Below are 23878 nucleotides of genomic sequence, written 5' to 3'. Positions count from 1 at the left end.
GTGTTTAAATCTGACAATTTCCGCCATTTTTTTTATAAAGCATAAATGCGTAAGTCACTTTTCAGAAAAACTTCATTTTCGATAAGAAAATGATGAAGCTCTGTAAGTGCTGAGTCGCTTGAAATTAAGACCTTTAATGTCACAGATGATTTCTTAATTAAACTTCTTTGTATCAGATAAGAATGGTTGCTAAAGCTCTATGTATATTGGCGGAGGGCTCAGAGGAGATGGAAACTGTTATAATTGTTGATGTTCTTCGGAGAGGAGGGGTAGAGGTAAACCAGGAGGAAATATGCCCCCCTCCCCCCTTCCGCCAGTATTAAAAAATATTAATTTTGCCCTTTAACATGATCTTAACTACAGGACATAATATGGCTATAAAATGTTTTTATTAGCCTGCATAAGTCGCTGAAAAAAATATAGTTTTTTACCTTTGTCTGATGTTTATCCTTTCTTGATTTTGTGTTTTCCTCTGGTTCAATTTCAGCTTAAAGGGACCGTAAGCGTAATTTCAAGTGACCCTCATGCAAGGATAGCAATGCCCGATTTACAACGGTACACCTTAAACTTAAATCTGATCAAAACAATGGAAGATAACGTCGTTTTTCTGATGGAAAAAACGTTTGTATCTGTAAATTTCTCTATTGATTCCTATTAGGAAGAAATGCGCAAGTCGCTATTGCAGAGGAACCACAAATTAGAATGAACAGTTTGAACAAGCTTAAAATGCATATCTACCGTCGTAAATAGGGCATTGCCATCTTTGCTTGTAGACTGTAGGGGCATTTGAAATTACGCTTACAGTCCCGTAAATTATTTTTTTGTTAAATGGAAGGTTATAAACAAATTTTTCCTTGATATGTTTTACAAAAGTAAAACCATAAAGCTTGATATTTTTTTCTGTTATGCAAGGTTGTTTTGGCTGGTTTGGAAGGGGTGGAGCCTGTGAAGTGTTCAAGGGGCGTGGTACTTGTACCTGACTCCTCCTTAGACTCCGCCCTCCTGAATGTTTCCTACGACGCTATTATTCTACCTGGGGGTGGACCAGGAGCTAAGGCTCTGGCTGAGAGTGCTAAGGTATTATTTACTATCTTGGGAACCCAGCGTTGCCAAGGGGACTTAAAGTTTACCCGCACTTGTTCTTATATTACGATTTTAGCTATTTTCCCGTTTAAAATTAAACCCAATCAACTTAAATTCTCAAAACCAAGTTAAGAATATTCCCGTGGTTATCCCGAGTTTCCCAATATATATATATATAAATATATATAGTACATAAATATAAATAGTACATATATAAAAGTACATACGTGTTAAAATACAGGTCATTAGGTTTTTAATAGTCTTTTCATGCATTGGGCACTTTCAATTCTGAAGGGGGTCTTGTCTCTAACATTTTTGATCCTAAGCCTTGTTTCTGACATATGGACGGTCAAAAGCAGTAGTTATCAATTTTATGTACTTTTTTTCTGTGACACAATTTTGTGATATTATTTTAATAAAGAAATTACCTTCCGTGAGTTTTGTACACGGGTTTGTATTTTGATTTTATATATATTCAAATGAAACTGTAAGTCATACCCCCCCCTCTCCTCAATAAAGTTTGTTGGATAATTTTTACAATTCTGCGAAATGCCAAATTTTCTTTGAATCTTTATGCTACGTACATATTTTAATCCAAAACTTTTGATTAGTTTATTTTTTGTTTTTACAAGGGCTCTATAGTCTAGATGTAATTTTAAGTGATTTTTAGTATATCCGATTAACAACTGAACCTTTTTTATCAATAATGTAAGATATTGTTAATTTTTAGCTGGAAAAAGTATTAAAGCATAATTAAATAAAAAATACTTGCTTACTTAATTAAAATTAAAAATAATTTATTTTCAACGAGAAAACATGTCGTTTGCGTTGTTGCACCCCCCGACCGGCGGGTTCCCCGGCGCTCTAGCCCCCCCGTACGGAAAGAGATCACTAACTTACTTAAAATCAAAAATAATTTATTTTCAAAGAGAAAAACATGAATATCTAATCAATTTTTGATCGGATAGTTTTATTGGTTACCGTTGTAAATCAGACATCCTACTTTATAGATGAGAAAATTTGTGAAAATCTCCAGACCCCAGTTAGGGGCATAATGAGAATATCTGCGTAGAGTCCATAGATTCACTGAGTAACTATTTATATCAATATTTTTGGTTTTTACTCAAACAATGTCTCCAGCAAATCGTTGGTAAATGTTTAAAAATATTTTAGGATTTCTAGCGTTTTTAATTTCTCCCGGCAAACTTTTCCATAAATTCAATACTCTTTGACTAAAAAAATTGGCTCTCAATTTCATTCCTTGTTCAGGTAAAAGTGCTGCTGACGGATCAGGAAGCTGCTGGGAGAATTGTCGGTGCAATCTGTGCTGCTCCAACAGCTCTTCTAGGCATGCGCACATTCTCAGTATATTTTGTGCGCGCAGTTTCATATAATGCAGCCCAGTCAACCTTGACGTGCGTATGCGCACTTCAATCCAGTGTTATAGAAATAGCTGAATTTTTGTATTACTTTCCTGAATCCAATTTAAAAGAGAGAGTTTAAATGTTTTTTTAATTACTAGATCTTAAGGGAGCTTCGTGCTCCATTTTCTAGTACACATTTTACCTGTAAATGATGCTGTTGTGCCACTTTTTCTTTGTATGTCAAAAACAAAATAAAACTTCTCCAGCTCTCCTGTTTTCATTGTCAGATTTTAAAAATTCTTTTTATTTCAAGTTTTAAACTTTCCTTAATTTTCTAATTGATCTGAGCTGGGAACTTTAGAATGGGATACATTTAATCCCGACTGCTTAATCCGAATATCCGATGTGGACACTTTTAATTTCTCTTTTTATCCACTCTTTTTTGGATATAATCGAAAACCGGTTTTTCAAAATTAGAAAGAACCTCTCGTTTCTGTATATTATTCCTAAATGGCGCGAAAAATTTTAAATTTCCCGGCTTCTGATAAACGATTATGATTGGTTGAATTTTATAAACTTTTCACGATACAAGTACAAGATTAAGTTAGTCTCGAGATTAAGAAAAAGAGAGGATCAAGCATGAATCTCGATTTCCATCATTCTAAAGTTTCCAGCTCAGTGCAAATGGAAACGGGTTTAATTGATCAATTATTTCCATGTAAACAATCATAGATGAACATGCATGTGTTTAGAGCATGGTATTGGAAAGGGTAAGAGACTAACTTCCTACCCTTCCTTTAAGGATGTATTATCCAAGGACTACATCTATACCCAGGTATATTCGGGCAAATGTTTTTACACCTATATTTTAAACAATTTTTTTATAATTTATTTTTTATATTTTTTTAGAAATAAAATGGTACAGTGCATAGTTCATAATTTGAAATGTTAATCTTTGTTTTCCTTTCTCCATCTGCAATCTGCATTCCCGCAGTTTCTCTTTTACTTTCCTCCCTTTGCCCGTCCATTTATGGCGCTGCTTTTGAAAGAATGTATACGAAACGCTGCCATTGCGCCATTTTAAGAGTGCACAATCACCCATTTATTGTATAGATGTTTATAAATATAAATAAATACATAATAATTCTGCTGCAGGCCCAGGTGGAGGTGGACGGAAGCTTGATTACAAGCCAAGGACCTGGAACCTCATTCTCATTCGCTCTAAGACTGGTGGAGTTGTTGGTCGGGAAGGAGAAGGCAGAGGAAATATCCGCCGCAATGCTACTGTAAACATACGCATATCTGCCGATAGCCGATACCTTTCGTAGCTGAATGCCAATTTCTTATTCGTCCTGGTGATTTGTGCGTATTTTTTTAAAGAAAATCCATAAAAATATTCTTCTTTTGTAGCTTCTTATTTTCTAGTCAGGAGTCCATTGTCACTGTAAACCACGGACGAGAACTTTATTATTAAGAATCTCATTTTTTGTATTTCCCTCAACCTTTAAACCTTTAACGTTTCAAATGAAACTCCTTGATAAATCCGCTAAAATTGCAAGAAAAGTACTCAAACATGTGGCTAAAATGCATAAGCTGTTTTCCCACTACTGCATTCTTATCCTCCATGCATGTATTTTTTTAAACAAGTTTAAATTAATAATGATCCAGATATTCTTACAGTAAACGTATGAAAATATTCTTTTAATTACATATTTTGTGACCATAATAAGAGGGTATAATTTTATAGTTTTGTGTGATTGATTGATTTTAAATTGATCGATTTCAGATAAGAAAATGAGCATCTTTGCCGAGGTTTCCTTAGCTCCTCCGATTGAAGTGTTTCAGCTCTCCAGGGACTTCCAAGTATAGTTGTTAATAGTTTTTATTAGAATCCATTTAATTTTGATGCGGATCCGGATCCAGGACAGAAAAAGAGTTTTAATTATTTTTTTCTTTTTTCACTTATTTTTTTTAAACAACTTAAAGGACACATTTTCTTTTTTTCAGCAGTTTAGATAGAGTTTTAAGAGCATAATTTTTTTCTTCCAGTTATTGTGTGATATTTTGCCCTTTGATCCGGATATTTTTCCGGATGCGGATCCATGATGCCAAAATGTTGCCGATTAAAATTTTTTAAAAAACTAGAAAAACGATATTTTTTTTTAAATCTTATTTTTCGAAACTAATGAACTATTCCTGTGCTTAGGATCCAATGACGCCCTGCCAACCAATATGGTGGTACGGTTTGATGAGAGCTTAACCCTGACTCCCATGGGATGATGGTTGACCATTTTATTTATTTATTATATTATTCCTAAATGGCGCGAAAAATTTTAAATTTCCCGGCTTCTGATAAACGATTATGATTGGTTGAATTTTATAAACTTTTCACGATACAAGTACAAGATTAAGTTAGTCTCGAGATTAAGAAAAAGAGAGGATCAAGCATGAATCTCGATATCCATCATTCTAAAGTTTCCAGCTCAGTGCAAATGGAAACGGGTTTAATTGATCAATTATTTCCATGTAAACAATCATAGATGAACATGCATGTGTTTAGAGCATGGTATTGGAAAGGGTAAGAGACTAACTTCCTACCCTTCCTTTAAGGATGTATTATCCAAGGACTACATCTATACCCAGGTATATTCGGGCAAATGTTTTTACACCTATATTTTAAACAATTTTTTTATAATTTATTTTTTATATTTTTTTAGAAATAAAATGGTACAGTGCATAGTTCATAATTTGAAATGTTAATCTTTGTTTTCCTTTCTCCATCTGCAATCTGCATTCCCGCAGTTTCTCTTTTACTTTCCTCCCTTTGCCCGTCCATTTATGGCGCTGCTTTTGAAAGAATGTATACGAAACGCTGCCATTGCGCCATTTTAAGAGTGCACAATCACCCATTTATTGTATAGATGTTTATAAATATAAATAAATACATAATAATTCTGCTGCAGGCCCAGGTGGAGGTGGACGGAAGCTTGATTACAAGCCAAGGACCTGGAACCTCATTCTCATTCGCTCTAAGACTGGTGGAGTTGTTGGTCGGGAAGGAGAAGGCAGAGGAAATATCCGCCGCAATGCTACTGTAAACATACGCATATCTGCCGATAGCCGATACCTTTCGTAGCTGAATGCCAATTTCTTATTCGTCCTGGTGATTTGTGCGTATTTTTTTAAAGAAAATCCATAAAAATATTCTTCTTTTGTAGCTTCTTATTTTCTAGTCAGGAGTCCATTGTCACTGTAAACCACGGACGAGAACTTTATTATTAAGAATCTCATTTTTTGTATTTCCCTCAACCTTTAAACCTTTAACGTTTCAAATGAAACTCCTTGATAAATCCGCTAAAATTGCAAGAAAAGTACTCAAACATGTGGCTAAAATGCATAAGCTGTTTTCCCACTACTGCATTCTTATCCTCCATGCATGTATTTTTTTAAACAAGTTTAAATTAATAATGATCCAGATATTCTTACAGTAAACGTATGAAAATATTCTTTTAATTACATATTTTGTGACCATAATAAGAGGGTATAATTTTATAGTTTTGTGTGATTGATTGATTTTAAATTGATCGATTTCAGATAAGAAAATGAGCATCTTTGCCGAGGTTTCCTTAGCTCCTCCGATTGAAGTGTTTCAGCTCTCCAGGGACTTCCAAGTATAGTTGTTAATAGTTTTTATTAGAATCCATTTAATTTTGATGCGGATCCGGATCCAGGACAGAAAAAGAGTTTTAATTATTTTTTTCTTTTTTCACTTATTTTTTTTAAACAACTTAAAGGACACATTTTCTTTTTTTCAGCAGTTTAGATAGAGTTTTAAGAGCATAATTTTTTTCTTCCAGTTATTGTGTGATATTTTGCCCTTTGATCCGGATATTTTTCCGGATGCGGATCCATGATGCCAAAATGTTGCCGATCCAAATTTTTTTAAAAACTAGAAAAACGATAGTTTTTTTAAATCTTATTTTTCGAAACTAATGAACTATTCCTGTGCTTAGGATCCAAGGGGTAAAAAAATCAACCAAAAACTGAAAAAAAACTTTTATTCCTAAAACCCAAATCTGAACTTTTGAAAAAAGAGAGATTATAAAAATTTCCTCATTTCTGAATTTTTTTAGGATAAAAATAAGCGAAAAAAATAAAACAAAAAATTTGAAAATTATTTTTTGTTAAAAAAAATTCAGTAAATTTTAAAGAAATGAACTGGATCCGGATCCATTTTTTTCCAGTGCGGATCAAGGATCCGGATCCGCATAAAAATTAAATGGATCCTGTCACTGCCATTCCTGAACCTTCGTATTTGGAAAAACAAAGGTTAAAACAAACCAACTGTTAATTTTAAACGTTGAAAATAAAAACCGAACCGACGATATGTTAGTTTTCCTGAAAAAAAAACGAAATCGCTTTTGTAATTTTTTCCCAAGCAAATTTTATTTTTAAAAATTGATTTTTAAGTTTTTTTATCAACGATCGTTTCGTTTTTCTTTCTTTTTACGTCGTTAACGAAACGATTAGTTCGTTTATCAGGTAAATGGAGATAGAAAGGACATGGAGTTCATACTAATTAGATTATTGTATTTTATGAATAAAATAAACAATTTTTTTTATTTTAAGGCCGACACTAATCCTAACAAAGTGGGACTTGGGGTTGGAGCATATAGGTAGGTTAATTATTTAATGTTTAGTTTTTTATTTATTGATTCATTTATTTAACTTTATTTATCCTTGGTTTCCATACATTTATACATTTATCTATTTATTCCTAGTTTTTATTTATTTATACCTTTATTTATCTATTTATACTTTGTGTTCACTACCTTATTAATACATTTACCATTAATTGAATTTTCATTTGCCATTCATTATCTATTTAATACTGGCATTCATTCATTTATTAATTTTCCTAGTCAATATTGGTTTTAAATTCTAATTCATAAACATTTTCTTATTCGTTATTGGTTTTAATTCAAATTCATAGATATTATTTATCCTTGGGGTTGATTTATTCTATCTTTCCATTTATTCATTAATTTATACATCCTTGCTTGGTTTCTATTTATTCTTGGCCTCCTTTTTTTATTTATTCATTCGTCCTCGTTTTTCTTTCTTTAATTCCATGTCTATTCATTCTCTTTTCAAGTATTTCTTATATGTATATTCTTGTTAAAGGACGGATGAGGGCAAACCATGGATCCTGCCGGTTGTGAAGAAGGCGGAAGCAAAGCTGGCGGAAATGATTGAGGCGGAGCAGATAAACCATGAATATCTGCCAGTCCTCGGGTATGATAAATATCAGTTTGGAAAAATTTGATTTTCTTAAAATGTTGCAAACCTTACTGAATTTATATTTTTTGGATTAACACGCGCTATAATAAATGATAATTTGAGTCTTACAGTCGTCTTCCTATTCCACATTTTAAGGGTCTCACTGTATCTTTTTCATAACTCATAAAGCCTCTTTAATTATTATTGTTTTTTTAACATTACAAATAAATCTTAACATTTTTAGTTCTAAAAATTGTTAGTTCATCTTTGAAAAATTCTCACAATCCATCACCAGTTTATATTGAATATAATGTAAGCAATTCCTGATTCCTTCTTTTAAAATATTTTATTAGATTGGGGAACAAAATACCAACAACCTCTATTTTTGGAGGTTTTAAAATATTTTTTCCCGTTACACTTAATTTTGTATGTTTTTGTTACATTTCATAAATAAATAATTACTTACTTAGTTAATGAATTTTAAGGAACATGTGGACAACATATTCAACAAAATAATCTACTATGATAGCAAATCTAACATTTCCCGAAATGCAGGGTTTAAAAGTTAAACTTAAATTGACCTCAAATTTTCTTTTCATTATTTTGAAAGTTGTTAAAAACCTAAATATCTAAATTTTTTAAGGTTCTAAGCACTTTTTGTTTGTTCATTTGTTTAATCCTTAGATTGGAATCCTTCTCTGTAGCAGCGGCTAGGATGCTAGTTGGTGAAGAGTCTCCTGCTCTTAAAGAAAACAGGATATTTGGGGTTCAGGCTCTTAGTGGAACAGGAGCTCTCAGGTTGGATTTTATATATTTTTTAAATTGGAAAAACAATAAATTCTAAAACTAAGATTAATCATTACCAGCCATCTACACTCTACAGGGTTACCCACAAAGGATGAGACTTCAGAGACGACTGTACGGATATTACACTAGCTGTTTCCTTATAACTTATAACTTGTTTCGTTCTTCAGCAAATCAATAAATAAGCCATTTACGACTATATTTAAAGTGAAGCCTTGAAATCATCATATATAAAGAGTTTCAGGTCGTCTTTGCAATCTTATCCTTTGTTGGTAACGCTTTATATTGTTAGTTAATATTAATTAAAGTAATGATCGTGAAAGATTCCCAACGTGAAATCCCCGGACCCGTCATCGGACGTAAAGGGACGGACATACTGTACTGTACTGTACTGTACTGTACTGTACTGTACTGTACTGTACTGTACTGTACTGTACTGTACTGTACTGCACTGTATTGTATTGTGATGTACAGGGTCGGAGCTGAGTTTCTGCATACAATTCTGAAGGCGGACACGGTGTACAACTCCGATCCTACCTGGGGGAACCACAACCTTATCTTCAAGAATGCAGGGTTCAAGAACATCAACAAGTATAGATACTGGGATCCAGGTATCTACTCACTCATTAGTTTTCCCGGATGACCAACTTGAAAAAAAAGATGAGTGGGACAACTTCTCCCATTTTGGTCTGGAATATACTGGACGTTACTGTAGTTTTTGCAAGGGAAGGGGGTTGGTATGTTTAATTATAAAAGAAAACTATTTCTGTCTTTTGGTCGTGGGAACCCTTGGTTATAAAAAAATTTTAATTTGCTGAAAAATTAATAGTGAACAATTTTATTGTCCTCTGAGAAGAAAATGTGCGAATTTTTCTTACTAATGCGGGATATTATATTATTTAATTATCTCAAGGAACAGTTTAACACCCCGCTGCACTGAAGGGAGAATCATGGGTCGGTAATTTTTGTCAAAATGCGGTAAAAAGTATGATTTGGGTTCTTTATTCAATAATCATGCAATGTAAAAACATCTCATTGTGATTCGAGTTGATTCGAGTTGATTCGATTTAATTTGAAACAAAATAACATTAGTTTTTGATCAAGAAGAATTATTTTTTCATTTTTATTTCACGATTTATTTCTCTGGTGTTTAGAGGGTAAGGGATTGAACTTTCCTGGTTTAATGGAGGATCTCGGAGGTGCACCAGAGGGCGCAGTTGTCGTGCTTCATGCTTGCGCGCACAATCCTACAGGTAGCTCACAGGGTTTCACATTTGTAAGGATTTCATCAAAAGGCATTTATTATTTTTGATACATTTTACCCGAAAATTCATTTGATTTCTCCTAAAAATCATTGATTTTTCCCTAAAGAAACATTAATAACTTTTGGGGGAAAGCGATTTTCTAAAGGGGTGGGGAATCATTTTTCGAGAAAATATACATAAATCCAGTTCTCAGCAGCAGGTTTTATCTTATAAACAATAACAATACAGATGTATATATTTTTCAACGAACATTTCCTGAATTTTTCTCGCTGGTATTTTGGGTTATATTTTTGCGCGACAATTTTTATTGCGGGGTCTTTTTTACTGCATTGGAAGAAATAAGGGATTTTCAAGCGATGGCTTTAAAGGGAACACAAATTTTCCTTAAAAATTATGTCCACCATGTTTTCAAAAATCTAAAACTTTTTTGGGGAAATATCTCAACTCACAAAGTTTTTTTTATAAAATAAAGAAAAATTTGATTCTAATCTTATTAAATAGAGATGAACATGTTACCCAATTGTCGAAAAAAATAATTTAAAAAAACACGAAAAAATTTAAAGGTGTGGATTTGAACAAGGAGCAGTGGGGTCAACTTGCGGATTTGATTGAGAAGAAGAAACTGTTCCCATTCTTCGACTGCGCGTATCAAGGGTTTGCGTCAGGATCTCTTGATACTGACGCATGGTCTGTCAGGTTAGATTTACGCAAACATAACATCTAACTATAATCTATATATGATATCTGTTTGTTTGTTTGTATATTCGATCATAACTCGAGAACCCTTTCGACATATTTGCCTCAAATTTTTATTAGGGGAATCGTTAGAACCACGGGAATGTTTATAGCTTGATTTAAAATTTTCAATATTAGTCGTTGGACTTATAAAAGAAAGAATTTCCGGACAAAGATGGGTTTCCAATCTAGTTATTTTTAAAACAATATTTTCTGATTGTTCCTATTGGCCGATGTGACTTCCGGAGCTCTTGGGAGTTATAGCCCCGATGGCCGTCTGGGCTATCCAAGATGGGGGGGGGGGGAGGGTCAGATCTAACCCTATCTTATCGTATCCTGCTCTTAGATATAAATTTAGCATACTCGTCCCACCGGAATTAATGGGTCCCTTTTTAGATATTTTGTTGAGCGTGGATTTGAACTGTTCTGTTCTCAATCCTTCTCTAAGAATTTCGGATTGTATAATGAGAGAGCTGGGAACTTGACTGTGGTTCTCAAGGATTCAGCTAATATTGACAGGAATAGATCATTTTATCAAATTAAAATTCAATTGGCGCATTTGGACAGAAAAATCTGTAGATTTAAACAATATTATTTTCATTTCTACACTTAATTATGAAACCCGCATAATCTCATAATGCCTGAATTTATGCAAATTAAACTGATCATTTTTACTTAAATATCATGTGAAATAAAAGAGATGTCTCATTTTTTAGATAGTGGTTTTCCCTTCATTGGTTCCACATTATCCCAGATGATTAAGTTTTTAAGAAAATGTTCTTGAAATCAGTGTCAAGTCCCAGATAACGCTGCTGGTCAGAGCAATGTACTCTAATCCTCCTGCTCATGGAGCAAGGATAGTTGATCTTGTTCTTCAGGTAGGATCAGAGTTGGAATTAACCCGGATTTTTTCAAACGAAACAAAAAACCAGCCGAGTGGGTTTTATTGGGTTTTATTGTTTTTTGTTTTTTTTTNATAAGACTATTTAAGTAATAGGTGAACTTTATAGCTATGAAAAATTAATTATATTGTTGTGATAATAGGCTATAATCATAATAAATAACCTTTATATACAATAATTTAGGATTCAACTCAATTAATGTTAATTCTAGGACCCTGCTCTGTATGCTGAGTGGAGGGATTGTATCAGTATCATGGCAACCAGGATCATCAAGATGAGAACAGGGTTGAGGGAGAGGTTGGAGAAACTTGGAACTCCCGGTTCCTGGAGGTATATCTCTATATATATAAAGTAGTAATCTTGTTTGTTTGTATGTCCGATCATAACTTATGAACCCCTGAACCGATTTGTCTCAAATTTTGTATGGGGACCTCGGTAGAACCATGTGAATGTTCTTAGTTTTATAAATTTAAGTTGAGTGGCTTGACTTTTATAGGAAAAGTTTAGTTTCCAGGGAAAGCTGGGTTTCCAAGCTAGTATACCATAAAACTCATTTGGCTCTTAAGTACTCTTTAGTTACTGACATGGGAAATTTTGAAGGAATTCCAATTTAGTTTAGCTACGTGGTTCACTTCTTAAATGTAAATAATAAAATTCTGCATAAAATTCAATTCACTTAAAATAAAATTCAATCACATATTTGCCATAATTAAACGTTACATGTTTGTAGTCACATCACAGAACAGATCGGTATGTTCTCCTACACCGGGCTGAGCCCGGAGATGTGTGAATACTTGAAAACTGAGAAACATCTTTACCTTCTCAAGTCAGGGAGGATTTCAATGTGTGGAGTAAGTTTTTTTTTATTACTTTAGTTAATTATCAAGTATTGTCTTCTTATAGAAATAAACCCTCATGTATTTATCTACGTCCGGTCCCTGTTAATAGACCCCTTGTCTGTATATAGTTGACCCCTGGAAACCTGGATTATGTTGCACAATCTATTCATGATGCTGTCACTAAGTTTCAATGACAGCACACTCTAAACTACGAGAATACAGGTAGATTATGTTTAAAACCTCGTTAATAATTAACGAGTAAAATTGTTTAACTTAGAACATTTTAATAATCATAGACTTTTTTCTGCTAAAATTGTTAAATTGTGTTAATTTTCCTCCTGGTTGAAACGATATTTTTTTTTTTTCCAAACATGGTAATAAAAGGTTTAAATATTATGAAAAATAAATAAATGTGTCTACTAAACATCGTCGAATTGTGTTTAAAAGTATCGTAATGTGGTAGAAATCCAGTAAATGAGAGGGCCGTCGATGAAACATTTTTCTCTAAAATGTTGTTTTAATCTTCAAAATTAGGCCTAATAATCAAAAATGTTCTCGGTCCCATTTCCGAATATATTAATTGCTTTTTCACCCACTAAACGTTGTTTTATTGTAACTAAATAGTAGTTTGTAAAATTCCCACAAATAGGAGAGTCGTCGTTGAAACATTTTGCTCTAAAATTCCGTTTTAAACCTTCAATATGTACTCGAAATGTACTCGGTCCATTTTCCTAAGATTTCCAAACACATCGAACTATTTGTCCTTTATTTTTTTTTAAAGATTCTATCATTGAAAATGCGCAGTTTATTTTATTATGTTCGATAAAACTTAAAAATAAAATTATAATTAAGAGTTTTTTTGAAATTTTTTGGAAAGAGATAAAGCACATTTTGAAGTATTAGGCCTACTTTTGAAGGTTAAAACGGCATTTTAGAGAAATGTTTTATTGACGACCCTCCCGTTTATGGGGTTTGTACATGATAAACGATGTTTAGTAGTCTAAAAAGCCTGAAAACACTTTTTTTTAGATACACCTTATATATATTTCAGGCCTAACGAAGATCCTTCGTGTGGAGTTCTGAAGTTGCAAACTGTAGTGGACAATAGACAAGTTCATAGTAATTTTAACTAGCAAATTGTCATGAAAATCTTTCTTTCTTTTTACAAATTTCCCTTTTTGGTGTAAAATTCTCATTTTTAAAGATAAATTAAATAGATCTTTTTTATTTTCATGGCTATTTTTTTTTCTTTGAAAGGCCCAATACCCCTCCGATGTCCAATACCATGCAGTTAAAAATAAAAATTGTACAGTCGAATTTAGTCCGGTGTATTTAATGCATTTGTATTTGCACAAAGATAATTAATCCTGGTGACATTTATTCATAGTTTTATTGTATTCTGCTTTTTCTGCTGAGCATTTTTCTCTTGAACTTTATTATGTTTGTAATTTTTATACAAAATTTACTTTTTCATTTAAATAATTTCAATTTTATTTGTTTTCATTTTGCTTTCAATTCGCGTTATGTTTTTTCGTACACGTTTATTCTATAGATTTTTGAGTACTGTGTACATCATGTTGGAATTTTTGATTATATTATAGATTTTATTTCTTCGGACATGATATTAAAAAAGTGATTAATACACAAACATTCATGCGCTTTAAGGGAGAAAAAGCATTTAATGATCCTCATGGACATGTAATTATTTTATTCGCAATAAAGAGTTTAAATTAACCTTCATTTATTGACATTTATTGCGTTTTTTTTCAAAAGAATTTGTCAAGCTTTGTCCCGCTGTTTACTGGCATGGCCGGAAAAGTAGTATGGAGAATATTGTATAATAGAGATTAAAGGAACTGTAAACATAGTTTCAGTGCTGGCTCCATTCACAATTTCAACCTTAAAAGCAACGTCTGAGTAAACATTTTAAACAATCTTTCTTTATCTTAAAATCTATATTAAGTCATGAAGGAGAGACAGAGTCAATTGTGAACCTGCCAAAATACCTCCGTGACCCGACATATATGTGTCCATTTATCAATACCTTATTGTTTCAGAGAATACGGAAAAGTTGTGAAAATGGAGGAAGACAGTGTTACCGAATGTGATATTAAAACAGAAATTCTTCCTTTTCCTACATGTTCTGTATTTGTGAAAGAGGAAGATGTTAAAACAGAAATATTAGAACTTGAAGGTATTTTTTTTTCGCGGATTTACATCATTAAGATAAATGAATTTAGTCTTCGGCACACACTCTTATCCCTGTATCTTTGCAGCCAGATGTCGTATAATGAATTCTGTTAGATCAAATTGTTATAATTTGCTAAATTAAAGGTTTACACCAACAGATAGAAAATATAAAGGGATTAGACATTAGATAATTTGAGTTTGTGGCAACGACTGAATTAAATAAAAACAAAACCAATAATGATTGTCATTGTTAATACTCAGAATCAGATCCTGACAATTAAAAAAAAAGATAGTGTATTTGCTTTAACATACTTAATTTTATAAACAAAATATATTTTATAGTTTAGTTATCTTATTATTAACGTCTAATATTTTTTTCAGACACTCCGCTAAATTTCGAGGAAAATTGTTTACAGTCAGATTTAAAGAAATATTCATGTTACAAATGTGAATATTCCTCAGCAAGGGCACAGGATTTAAAGAGACATATTGAGAGTATTCACGAAGGAGTAAGATATTCGTGTGATAAATGTGATTATATAGCAACACAGCCACAAAATTTACGAATGCATATTAGGACTAAACACGAAGGTGTAAATTATCCCTGTTTTAAGTGTGATTATGTTGCAAACAGTTCAGGCATTCTCAAGACACACATAGAAAGTAAACACGAAGGATTGCGGTATCCCTGCAATATCTGCAAGTATGCTGCAACAACAGTCGGACATTTAAAAAGGCACATGGAGAGCATACATGGTGGAGTGAGATATCCATGTGACAAATGTGAATATGCAGCAACAACGTCAAATAGTTTAAAGATTCATATTGAGAGTAAGCATGAGTTAAAGAGATTCTTATGTGAGAGATGTGACTATGCTGCCACTCAAAAAAGTAGTTTGAAGAGACACATTGAGACCAAGCACGAAAGGGTAAAATATCCCTGTGACAAGTGTGATTATGCTGCAGCCAATTTAGGATATTTAAAGAAACATGTAAATAGAAAACATGAAGGAATTAGGTATTCATGTGATAAATGTGCGTATGCAGCAGTTTCAGTTGGGGAGCTGAAAAAACACATAAAAAGCATGCATTTAGATATTTCTATTGATTCTATGTAAACCATGTGTACTATGTATGTTTTACTCCCTAAATATAATAAAAAATACTTAATTTTACAAAAAAGTATGACCTTCAAAGTTAATTAAAATTTTGACTTTATTTTTTTACTTAACCTAAACTTAATTTTTTTCATATCTTTTCATACTCCTAATTCTACCACCCCCCTCCCACCCGAGGGCAAAGGAGGGCAAAAAATTATAAATTTTTTCTTCTTAAATTTCAGTTAAATTGGTGCACTGGACATTGACAGATTCTGGAGAATGTCTTGTTCAGTTTGGAATGATCCGCCTCTCTTACCTAAGATCTTTATTAGCCCCCTCCCCTACCTAAGAGCTGTATTATCCCCCTCCCTACCTAGGAGCTGTATTATCCCCCCTCTCTACCTAGTAGCTGTATTATCCCCCTCCCCTACCTAGGAGCTGTATTATCCCCCCTCCCTACCCAAGATCTGTATTATCCCCCTCCCCTGCCTAAGAGCTGTATTATCCCCCTCCCCTACCTCGCAATGCTAAGATGGCAATACCAGATTCCCAACGATACCTCTTTATCCGATAAGTAATTGTTAATTTTTTTGAACAACTCTCTCCTGCTCAGCCAAGATTTTTATTCTAAATTGGAAAATGTAATCTCTGAAAATTCATTAAACTGAAAATCTGATTCAACATATTTCAAAACATAATTAAATAGTGCAAGGGCGTAAATACGTATTTTTCTTTAAAAAGCCAGCTGTGAATTTATTCTAATTTTTGATAGAATTCCTTGTTTATTCTACAATGGACTGTAAGCGAAATTTATTCAAAGATGGCGATGCCAGATTCACAACAGTACCCTAGAAAGCGTACTCTGATGAAGTATGAATTAGATAAATGCGTATAATTTTGAAAACTGTTTATTTTCAATTGTAGTTTCTCCAAAAAAGTGACTTGCGCATGTGAATCTGACATTACCATTTTTGCATGGAGGGTCACTTGAAATAAGGCTTACAGTCTCTTTAAAGTATTCATTTATGCACATGGTTTTTGGTAGCTTAATTATCTCCTGGTTTTAGTCACTGCTACTTGGTAATATTAATTCAAAATATTACTAATACTAGGCTTTTAGGGCGTTTCGCGCCCATCTTCTATTTAAATTGTGAACATGTTCTTTTTAAAAAAAGAAGAAAAAAATTTGGCGGATTTAAAAAAAAATCGCGGATTTTTAAGAATATAATTTTTTTACAAAATTAAAAACCTTTAAAACACATTTTTTAAAATTTTTATCATTCATAAACCTTCCCTGTGGTCACGTGATGTCCCACGAAAATTCGGGCCCGATCGGTTCAGCCGTTTTGACGGTTATTGGATACAAACAAACAGACAAGCGAAATTTATATATAGATCCTTTCTCTGTATTATTGTATAATTAACAGTGTTCGGTATTTTCACAATACCATTTCCCCAAAGGCGACTTCACACGTGACAATTTCCTAAGTGACAACTACGGAAATATGCTAATTTCTCAAACGACAACTTCCCGAAGATTATGTTAGGCTTCTGCAGCTAGACCAGACTTGGGAAATTGCAAAATTGGAAAGTTGGGAAAATACCATTAGGAACTTGAAGGAACTTGCCTTAGTACCCAACATTGAAAGAGTGTTGAGTTATCTGTCCTTTTGTAAGAAATTAGAAAGGTAAATTATGATTTGTTGTAGGTGTGCCTCTAATCTAAACAGCTTGGGCACCAAGTGTCATATGTAAATTAAAATGTGTAAACAATTTGTAATACATTGTAAATTTTTGCGAAATTTTGTAAATTAACTACATTTTTAGGAAGGAATTGTGTTCTTGCAACCAACTCTGATTTAATCTTAGAAACAGATATTACTACTTTTTTATATATAAACATCAAGCAGTGTACAATATACGTCTTGTTTATTAAATTCATAGTTAAGGTTTTTATAAATACCTCCTGTTTGATAAATAAATCGTCTTATTCAGGTACATTCAGCTATAGGATAATAGGGCAGGGTTGGTTTGATTTTGATAGAATTGATTTTACAATATACAGTTAGAACCAGAAAATTGTGAAATGGAATAAGAACTTTAAATCAATTGTCAAGTGTATTTTATGATGTTGCATCGCAAATTTTTCATTAAAGTTGTTTAAAATCACTGATTAAGTGAATTGGGTTGTGCACGCTGTCCAATGGCTGTCTCTAATGTTTATTGGACTGTTTAAACATAAAACTCGAGCCTTTTCACCTTTTTATTCCAATATTAAATATTAAAGATATGGTAAATGAAAATGAAATGTCATACTATACTTGGATTGTTAACATGACAAATTTTCGTATAAGAAAACAAAAATTAAAAATTGAAAACACAAAAGTCATATTTAGTNCTAAGTTATTCGGTATGAGACGTCTTTAACAATTTTCTCCTTATAGACGCAACAGATAGAAGTAATATTATTAGCGATGAAAAGCACTTTTTTATCGCATTAAGCCTATACCCCCTTTCATTTTTCGTGAACACTCCCTTTAAGGAAGATAGGTTAGTTTTTATTTTTAATGACCGTAAAAGACTGTTAACGATACCCCTTAGTTAACAATCGTTAAAAACTACCCTTTGTTAACAATTGTTAATGACCTTAAACAACGGATTTGGTAAATATGCCGCTGAAAATGTTCCTTTAATTTGTTTTGCTTTTCAAAGGTTAATAATGCATGTTTCGTTTTGACCTATCTTTTCAATGGTATTGTTATTTTTGAAAAATCGAAAACGAAATGACAAAGTATAGTTTTTTTGATCATGTTTAAAAACGGTTAACAACCCTACATATAAACATTGGGAGCTATGCTACTGAATCTGAATGAGTTACAAATATTCTCTGAATTCTCCAACACATATCAGAAGTATAAAGCCAAGCTCATTACTTAATTGAGCTAAGGTTGGAAAAAAATGATTCGGCGACTTTTTAAGATTTGATCTTGAAAAGTGTAATTCTTTGATTTCCCATTGTTACATGCTTATTGCTTATGCATTATGAATGAACGATATTCTCAAATATTTAATTTCATTTTTTAAACATAAATTTCAATCATACCTTGATTTTAAATTTTGAAAATTATTAATCCAGTGATGATTATTAAATAAAATTTCTATTAAGCAAATTAAAATGTATTTAAAGATTTATCTAGAGTAACCTTTTGGTACATTACCGTAACCCCTTGGTTTATCATCTGATTTAGATCCATATGGAACTACTGGAACAGTTGTTTCAGATCCATATGGAACTAATGGAACAGTTGTTTCAGATCCATATGGGACTACTGGAACAGTTGTTTCAGATTCATATGGAACTGCATGAGCAGTTGTTTCAGATCCATATGGAACTACTGGAACAGTTGTTTCAGATCCATATGGAACTGCAGGAACAGTTGTTTCAGACCCATATGGGACTACTGGAACAGTTGTTTCAGATCCATATGGGGCAGGTGATTCTGATTCAGTTGAAAGGGTAGTTATTTGGGTAGTTGAAGGGGCATCTGTAGATGCTTCAGGATTAGTAACAGAATCAGGAACTGAGGTTGATGATTCTTTATTAGAATCAGCTGTTGTACTTGTAAATTCAGATTCAGTCAATAAAGTAGTTAAAGTGACTTCTGTTGATGTTGTAGAATCAGTAACAGCATCAGGAAAAGAGGATGTAGTTGAGGAAGCTACAGTTGATGTTTCAGATTCAGAACTTGTTGATGCCGATTCGAATGATGATTCAGTTGATGTTTCAGAGTCAGAACTTGTTGATGCTGATTCGGATGATGATTCTGTTGATGTTTCAGAGTCAGAACTTGTTGAAGCTGATTTGGATGATGATTCTAATGATGTTTCAGAACTTAGGCCAGCGTCTGGTGATTGTGTTGAGGTCACTGCATCTGATCTTAAAGGAGATTCTGTACTTGCTGATTCAGAAGATGTTGAGTCATTAGCAGAGGCAGATGGTGCTGGAGTTGTCTGCCCATTGTTAGTAAATTGAGCATCACCACAACCAGTTGGATTCAAACCCCGATTAAATATTTCAACAGTGGTAGAAATTTGTCCAAATGCTTCATCTTGATTGTTAATGACATCTAAAAAGTTTATTCCTTGCCAGTCTCTCTGCATCGGCCACCCATTGGGACGTGGATCCAAAACTCCCCCTCTTGGGCCACATAGTAGTGATGCAATATCTCCTTCATTAACGGATTGATCAGGAAGATCATGTACAAATACAACTAGCCTGTATTTTACTGCTTGCTGACTCTTTCCTCTAGGTAATACAAGAGATGGAGGCCAACCACAATCATCCCGACTTCCCCAAATCAGAGAACTCTGATTGTCCGCTCTAACAATTGTTTCTTCATTAGCTCCTGACAGAGTGTGTGTAAATCTGTCCAACTCAAAATAAAATTTGTTGTTGGATAAAAATTTTTCATTTACTAAATAAATTCTTACTATTACTTTATTGGATGAGCCATTCCCATTTCTTAGTCTTATATTAAAATGGAATGGCATGTGATTGAGTTGATATTTTGAACCCTCAGATTCCCAAAATGTTTCAACCTGGTTAGGACTTGAGCATCTGGATTGTAGCTCAACACTTGTCACCACAAGACCACCTGGTGGTAATATTTGTTCTCTGGTGTATGCTGGTTGATTTTTGAGGAAGGTTTCGTATTTGTTGTCAACTTCATAGTGCCACCGGTAAAATATGGGATCTCTTCCAGCAACTGGCGTATTCCCGATTAGTCCAACTTTGCTTTTGTCAACAATGCAATCCGCGCTGATCAAATTATGGCCATTGTTATGATAGTCTATACATTCTTCAAAGAATGCATCAAAGTTGTCATTTCTTTCAGCTAGTTTACTGTTGCAGCGGGCTTCAAGTCGTGCTAGTACACCATTTGTTGCTTGAGTTATCCTGCATGTTGGAGTGTTGCTTGAGTGTTGTTCACTTAAGAATCCAGAGGGATCAGTCTGTGGAGTTAGGGAATAATATGAGTTAAACTCCTCATTCCTTAATGCAGCACTAAACGGCTGAACAGGAGGAAGACCTTCAGAATCTCTTTCATCAAAATACCTATACAAATACAGTCTATGAAAGTAGTAAAAGTGCTCCTTGTCTCTTGGCATCCCCCCATGTATAGCATGAAATTGTTTGTGACTGGTATGTAAATTTTCATCCTCTCTAAAGTAATCAATTGTATCCTCAGGTGCTTGTGCTCGTGAAGGAACTTTAGGTAAATTCTCCCAGATAGTTTCACCAGCTCCAGCTCTAAATCCTACTCCGCCCTTCTTAATATTTTCTGTTCTCAAATTAGGAAATATCTTTGGAGGGTCCAGCTCTAATTGATTAATATCTGTATTATTACTTATTTTACAAGCTTTAATGTATGCAGTTTTTACAAGGTCTTCATTGACTTCTTTACTTTTTGTGCATTTGGAGAAAATATCTTTAGCTATTTCTAGAAAAGCATCAACGTCGTTGTCAACTTCCTCTGCAGCTTCAGTGTAGAGCTGGACCATTTTTGCCAGTGATTCCTCATATTCTTTACTAAATGGGCTGCATTTTTCAGTGCAAGTAAACGTCTTAGCCTTTTTAAACAAGTCATTTGCAATTTTTTCTTCAGGAGTAGCATCTCCTTTTGAACGGAAAAAACTATTTTTTCCCTTCTTAGCATTGATTTTCTCAATGTTTTCACGGCTCAACAGTTCAGAGGCTTTTTCCCTCTTGGATTCTTCTTTTCCCAAACAGTCTAGAAAATTAATATTTTTACCACCTGCGATTTATTTCTTTACTTTGGTAAATGAGCACATGGACACTAAGCTATTAAATTAAAAGAATTGGAACTTTATGCAATCGATAGAAACAAAACTACAAACATGCAGATTTTGTTTTCAGGTTGGATTATATAATTTCTAAAACTAGAAAAAAGAGCAATGGCTTATTCACCAAACTTAAACAACAGGGAGGGAGGGAACTCTTAGAGGCCATGAGCGTCTGCCATACAGACACGACCCTCCCATATTTGCTAGGCAGACCGAGCCAGCGAGCCTCCACTACGTAGTAAGAGCCTCAGCTATGTGCAGTAATCGAGCCTCAATGGGCAAAAACATCGAAATTTCGTGCAATTTTTACTCGAAACGTAAGCAAATCTTTGCGCAATTTTTGCACGATTTTCGTGCAAAAAAATCGACTGGAAACCCTATTTATAAGATTTATGTTTTGCAATAAAACATTTCTTATGCAGTAAGGAGGCTATTTGGAAATTCATTTCTGAATTTAACTTATTTTATTTTGTTTTAATCTATGATTAAAGAAAAACCTTTTTTGGGAAATTATTTTTAGATTTAGATTATTTGCCAACTTCAAATTTTTGATTATCTTAATCTGATAAAAATTTCAAAAAAAGATATTGCTTAAATCTAATATTATAAAATATAAAATAAAATTTCTCTTAGAATTTTTTCTCCAAATGTTTTCCTTTTTGCGTAAAAAACGTTTCAAGTTTAAACCACTTTACTAGTCATAATTAGTCACTATTCATAATAATTGATTAATAATTCTGATCTTTGATAAATTTGTTATGCCACTAGGTCGAAAAAAATACAACAAACTCTTTACCATATGTAAAAACCAAGAGTTTTAAGGAAACTATTCTGTATAGCAGAGGCTCTTACTGCATGGCGGAGGCTTGGTCTGCAAATCTGGGAGGCTCATGGCGTCCAGGGGTTCCCTCCCTCCGATAGGTGGAGTGATAGCAACCAAATCCAACTCGAACTTGTGCTTATGCCATTGTTAGACGTTGAGTATAAACTGAATTAACTTTAATAACTAAATTTTGTACTGCCAATGTTAAAGTTAACAGCTTAAAATAAAAAAACCATTAAATAATACTGACATAAAAATATTTTCTTACTTGTCACTGAGACTACAAGTAAGCATCCTGAAACAAAGGGATGTTTTTCAAATGATTAACAATTTTTTGAGTTTAAAAGTTTAAATAAATTTTCAATAAGTCACCTGAAACCCTTACCAGAAGAGCCCAATTCATTTCTGAAAATTAATTATGTTTTAATAAATCTTCGTACTTTTCCTTTGTTTACCCTATTAAGGCTGGAGAGTCTGACTCTATGTAAAGACGGTGGGGGGGGGGGGGAGGAAAAATGTAAAAGGATAATAACATTTCAACGTCACACGTATTCCTTCCTATATTCATTTAACAAATGCTCTTCAAACTGTAACTTGAATAACAAAACATTATAGACTATTTTAGAAGAAAATAAAACACGTTATGGACTTTTTTAGAAGAAAATAAAAACATTATGGACTATTTAACAAGAAAATAAAAACATTTCGGACCGTTTAACAAAAAAATAAAAAACAACCGTCCTGACCCGAGCCTTTGCATGAAAAAATTTTGCAAAAAAACTTTAAGATTACTATTTTATAAAATTCAAGCAAGTTCAAGGGGAATGTGTCAAAAATGAGAGAGCTAGGGCAAACACAATCAATTGTACAAGGTGTCTCAATAAACATGGGAATTGAGAGACGACTTGAATATTGTCTTTTATTTCCGATAATTAATAAATGAAAAGAGATTAAAAGTCTAAAGAGCTTTCTAAAACGTGGTCCACCTTCTATGTATCTTTAAAATAGACAGAGATATTAATCATTTGAACAGTTTTGTTGATTTTCTAAACGGGAATTAAGGCCGAATTTAAAGAATTTGAGCCGCGGTTTAAATTTAAGCCGCGGCTTATTTATGGTTGGTTTCATTTAAAATTGTATCAAATGTTTCAAGATTTAAGCCGGCGGTCAATTTAAACCGGGTTTTGGCGGTTTTAAGCCGCGACTTAAATACTTTAATGGTACACCATATTTTGGAAATCTCGAGACTAGGAGTTTTAGGTGTTAAATGTTTTAAATTTGATACTACAAAATAATTTTTATAAAATAATCCCGCTTGGAACAAAGACGATATAGAAGTCGTCATTTAATTCCCATGTTTATTGGGACACCCTGTATCATCATAAACTATATAGTATATAAACTATATATATAAACTATTCGATTATTTCCCTTCAATTCCGGATTAACTTAAAATTCAATTATATTCATGAGAACATAATTTAACACTGCTTTTGTTAAATAGAAATTAGAAGAAGCCTAATCAAATACGGTTGCAAAAATCCTTCTTTATTTTGTAAAAAAGGAACACACAAAACATATAATTTCTGCCTTTTCTTCGATAGGGGTTTAGACATAAACATAACAAG

General features: G+C 33.1%; 4 protein-coding genes across 6 annotated transcripts; 3 read left to right on the top strand and 1 right to left on the bottom strand.

The window, feature by feature from the left end:
• The first annotated feature begins 158 nt into the window (after window positions 1-158).
• On the top strand, window positions 159-3852 carry LOC111701249 (protein/nucleic acid deglycase DJ-1). Its single transcript, XM_023472443.1, has 5 exons — window positions 159-275; window positions 913-1077; window positions 2353-2431; window positions 3200-3282; window positions 3603-3852. The coding sequence occupies exons 1-5, from the start codon at window positions 183-185 to the stop codon at window positions 3735-3737; spliced, it is 555 nt and encodes a 184-aa protein (XP_023328211.1). The 5' UTR covers window positions 159-182; the 3' UTR covers window positions 3738-3852.
• A 385-nt stretch (window positions 3853-4237) lies between these two features.
• On the top strand, window positions 4238-14012 carry LOC111701246 (aspartate aminotransferase, cytoplasmic). Of its 2 annotated transcripts, XM_023472440.1 has the most exons (14): window positions 4983-5090; window positions 5411-6118; window positions 7077-7123; window positions 7632-7742; window positions 8412-8525; window positions 9006-9142; window positions 9686-9784; window positions 10360-10492; window positions 10928-11050; window positions 11322-11409; window positions 11645-11763; window positions 12164-12284; window positions 12401-12494; window positions 13324-14012. In XM_023472440.1, the coding sequence occupies exons 2-13, from the start codon at window positions 6050-6052 to the stop codon at window positions 12464-12466; spliced, it is 1227 nt and encodes a 408-aa protein (XP_023328208.1). In that variant the 5' UTR covers window positions 4983-5090; window positions 5411-6049; the 3' UTR covers window positions 12467-12494; window positions 13324-14012. The 2 variants fall into 2 exon arrangements, with proteins under 2 accessions (XP_023328209.1, XP_023328208.1); XM_023472441.1 differs by lacking the exons at window positions 4983-5090; window positions 5411-6118 and adding an exon at window positions 4238-4310.
• Window positions 14013-14158: 146 nt separating this feature from the next.
• LOC111701247 (zinc finger protein 64 homolog, isoforms 3 and 4) lies at window positions 14159-15632 on the top strand. The gene is made up of 2 exons (XM_023472442.1): window positions 14159-14466; window positions 14844-15632. Exons 1-2 carry the CDS (start codon window positions 14352-14354, stop codon window positions 15578-15580), a joined length of 852 nt encoding a protein of 283 aa, XP_023328210.1. The 5' UTR covers window positions 14159-14351; the 3' UTR covers window positions 15581-15632.
• A 3091-nt stretch (window positions 15633-18723) lies between these two features.
• LOC111701262 (hemocyanin D chain) lies at window positions 18724-22689 on the bottom strand. 2 transcript variants are annotated; one of them, XM_023472459.1, is made up of 4 exons: window positions 22623-22689; window positions 22519-22545; window positions 19043-21354; window positions 18724-19009 (listed from the first exon to the last, which is right to left on the bottom strand). In XM_023472459.1, exons 1-4 carry the CDS (start codon window positions 22651-22653, stop codon window positions 18752-18754), a joined length of 2628 nt encoding a protein of 875 aa, XP_023328227.1. In that variant the 5' UTR covers window positions 22654-22689; the 3' UTR covers window positions 18724-18751. The 2 variants fall into 2 exon arrangements, with proteins under 2 accessions (XP_023328227.1, XP_023328226.1); XM_023472458.1 differs by having other exon boundaries at window positions 18724-21354.
• Window positions 22690-23878: the final 1189 nt, after the last annotated feature.

The sequence above is a fragment of the Eurytemora carolleeae genome, unplaced genomic scaffold (assembly GCF_000591075.1).
Source record: "Eurytemora carolleeae unplaced genomic scaffold, Eaff_2.0 scaffold44, whole genome shotgun sequence".
Taxonomy (NCBI): Eukaryota; Metazoa; Arthropoda; class Copepoda; order Calanoida; family Temoridae; genus Eurytemora; species Eurytemora carolleeae.
The sequence above is the reverse complement of the archived record's forward strand: the minus strand, read 5'-3'. Positions and strand labels throughout refer to the sequence as shown.

Excerpts from the sequence above, each read along its gene's own strand:
- LOC111701249 (XM_023472443.1), top strand. The coding sequence starts at position 183 with ATGGTTGCTAAAGCTCTATGTATATTGGCGGAGGGCTCAGAGGAGATG. Across the intron at positions 1,078-2,352 it reads CTCTGGCTGAGAGTGCTAAG|GTAAAAGTGCTGCTGACGGA; the intron begins GTATTATTTACT and ends TTCCTTGTTCAG. Across the intron at positions 2,432-3,199 it reads TGCTCCAACAGCTCTTCTAG|AGCATGGTATTGGAAAGGGT; the intron begins GCATGCGCACAT and ends GCATGTGTTTAG.
- LOC111701246 (XM_023472441.1), top strand. The coding sequence starts at position 4,242 with ATGAGCATCTTTGCCGAGGTTTCCTTAGCTCCTCCGATTGAAGTGTTT. Across the intron at positions 4,311-7,076 it reads AGCTCTCCAGGGACTTCCAA|GCCGACACTAATCCTAACAA; the intron begins GTATAGTTGTTA and ends TTTTATTTTAAG. Across the intron at positions 7,124-7,631 it reads CTTGGGGTTGGAGCATATAG|GACGGATGAGGGCAAACCAT; the intron begins GTAGGTTAATTA and ends TTCTTGTTAAAG.
- LOC111701247 (XM_023472442.1), top strand. The coding sequence starts at position 14,352 with ATGGAGGAAGACAGTGTTACCGAATGTGATATTAAAACAGAAATTCTT. Across the intron at positions 14,467-14,843 it reads AGAAATATTAGAACTTGAAG|ACACTCCGCTAAATTTCGAG; the intron begins GTATTTTTTTTT and ends TATTTTTTTCAG.
- LOC111701262 (XM_023472458.1), bottom strand. The coding sequence starts at position 22,653 with ATGAATTGGGCTCTTCTGGTAAGGGTTTCAG. Across the intron at positions 22,546-22,622 it reads TCTTCTGGTAAGGGTTTCAG|GATGCTTACTTGTAGTCTCA; the intron begins GTGACTTATTGA and ends CCTTTGTTTCAG. Across the intron at positions 21,355-22,518 it reads ACTTGTAGTCTCAGTGACAA|ACTGTTTGGGAAAAGAAGAA; the intron begins GTAAGAAAATAT and ends TTAATTTTCTAG.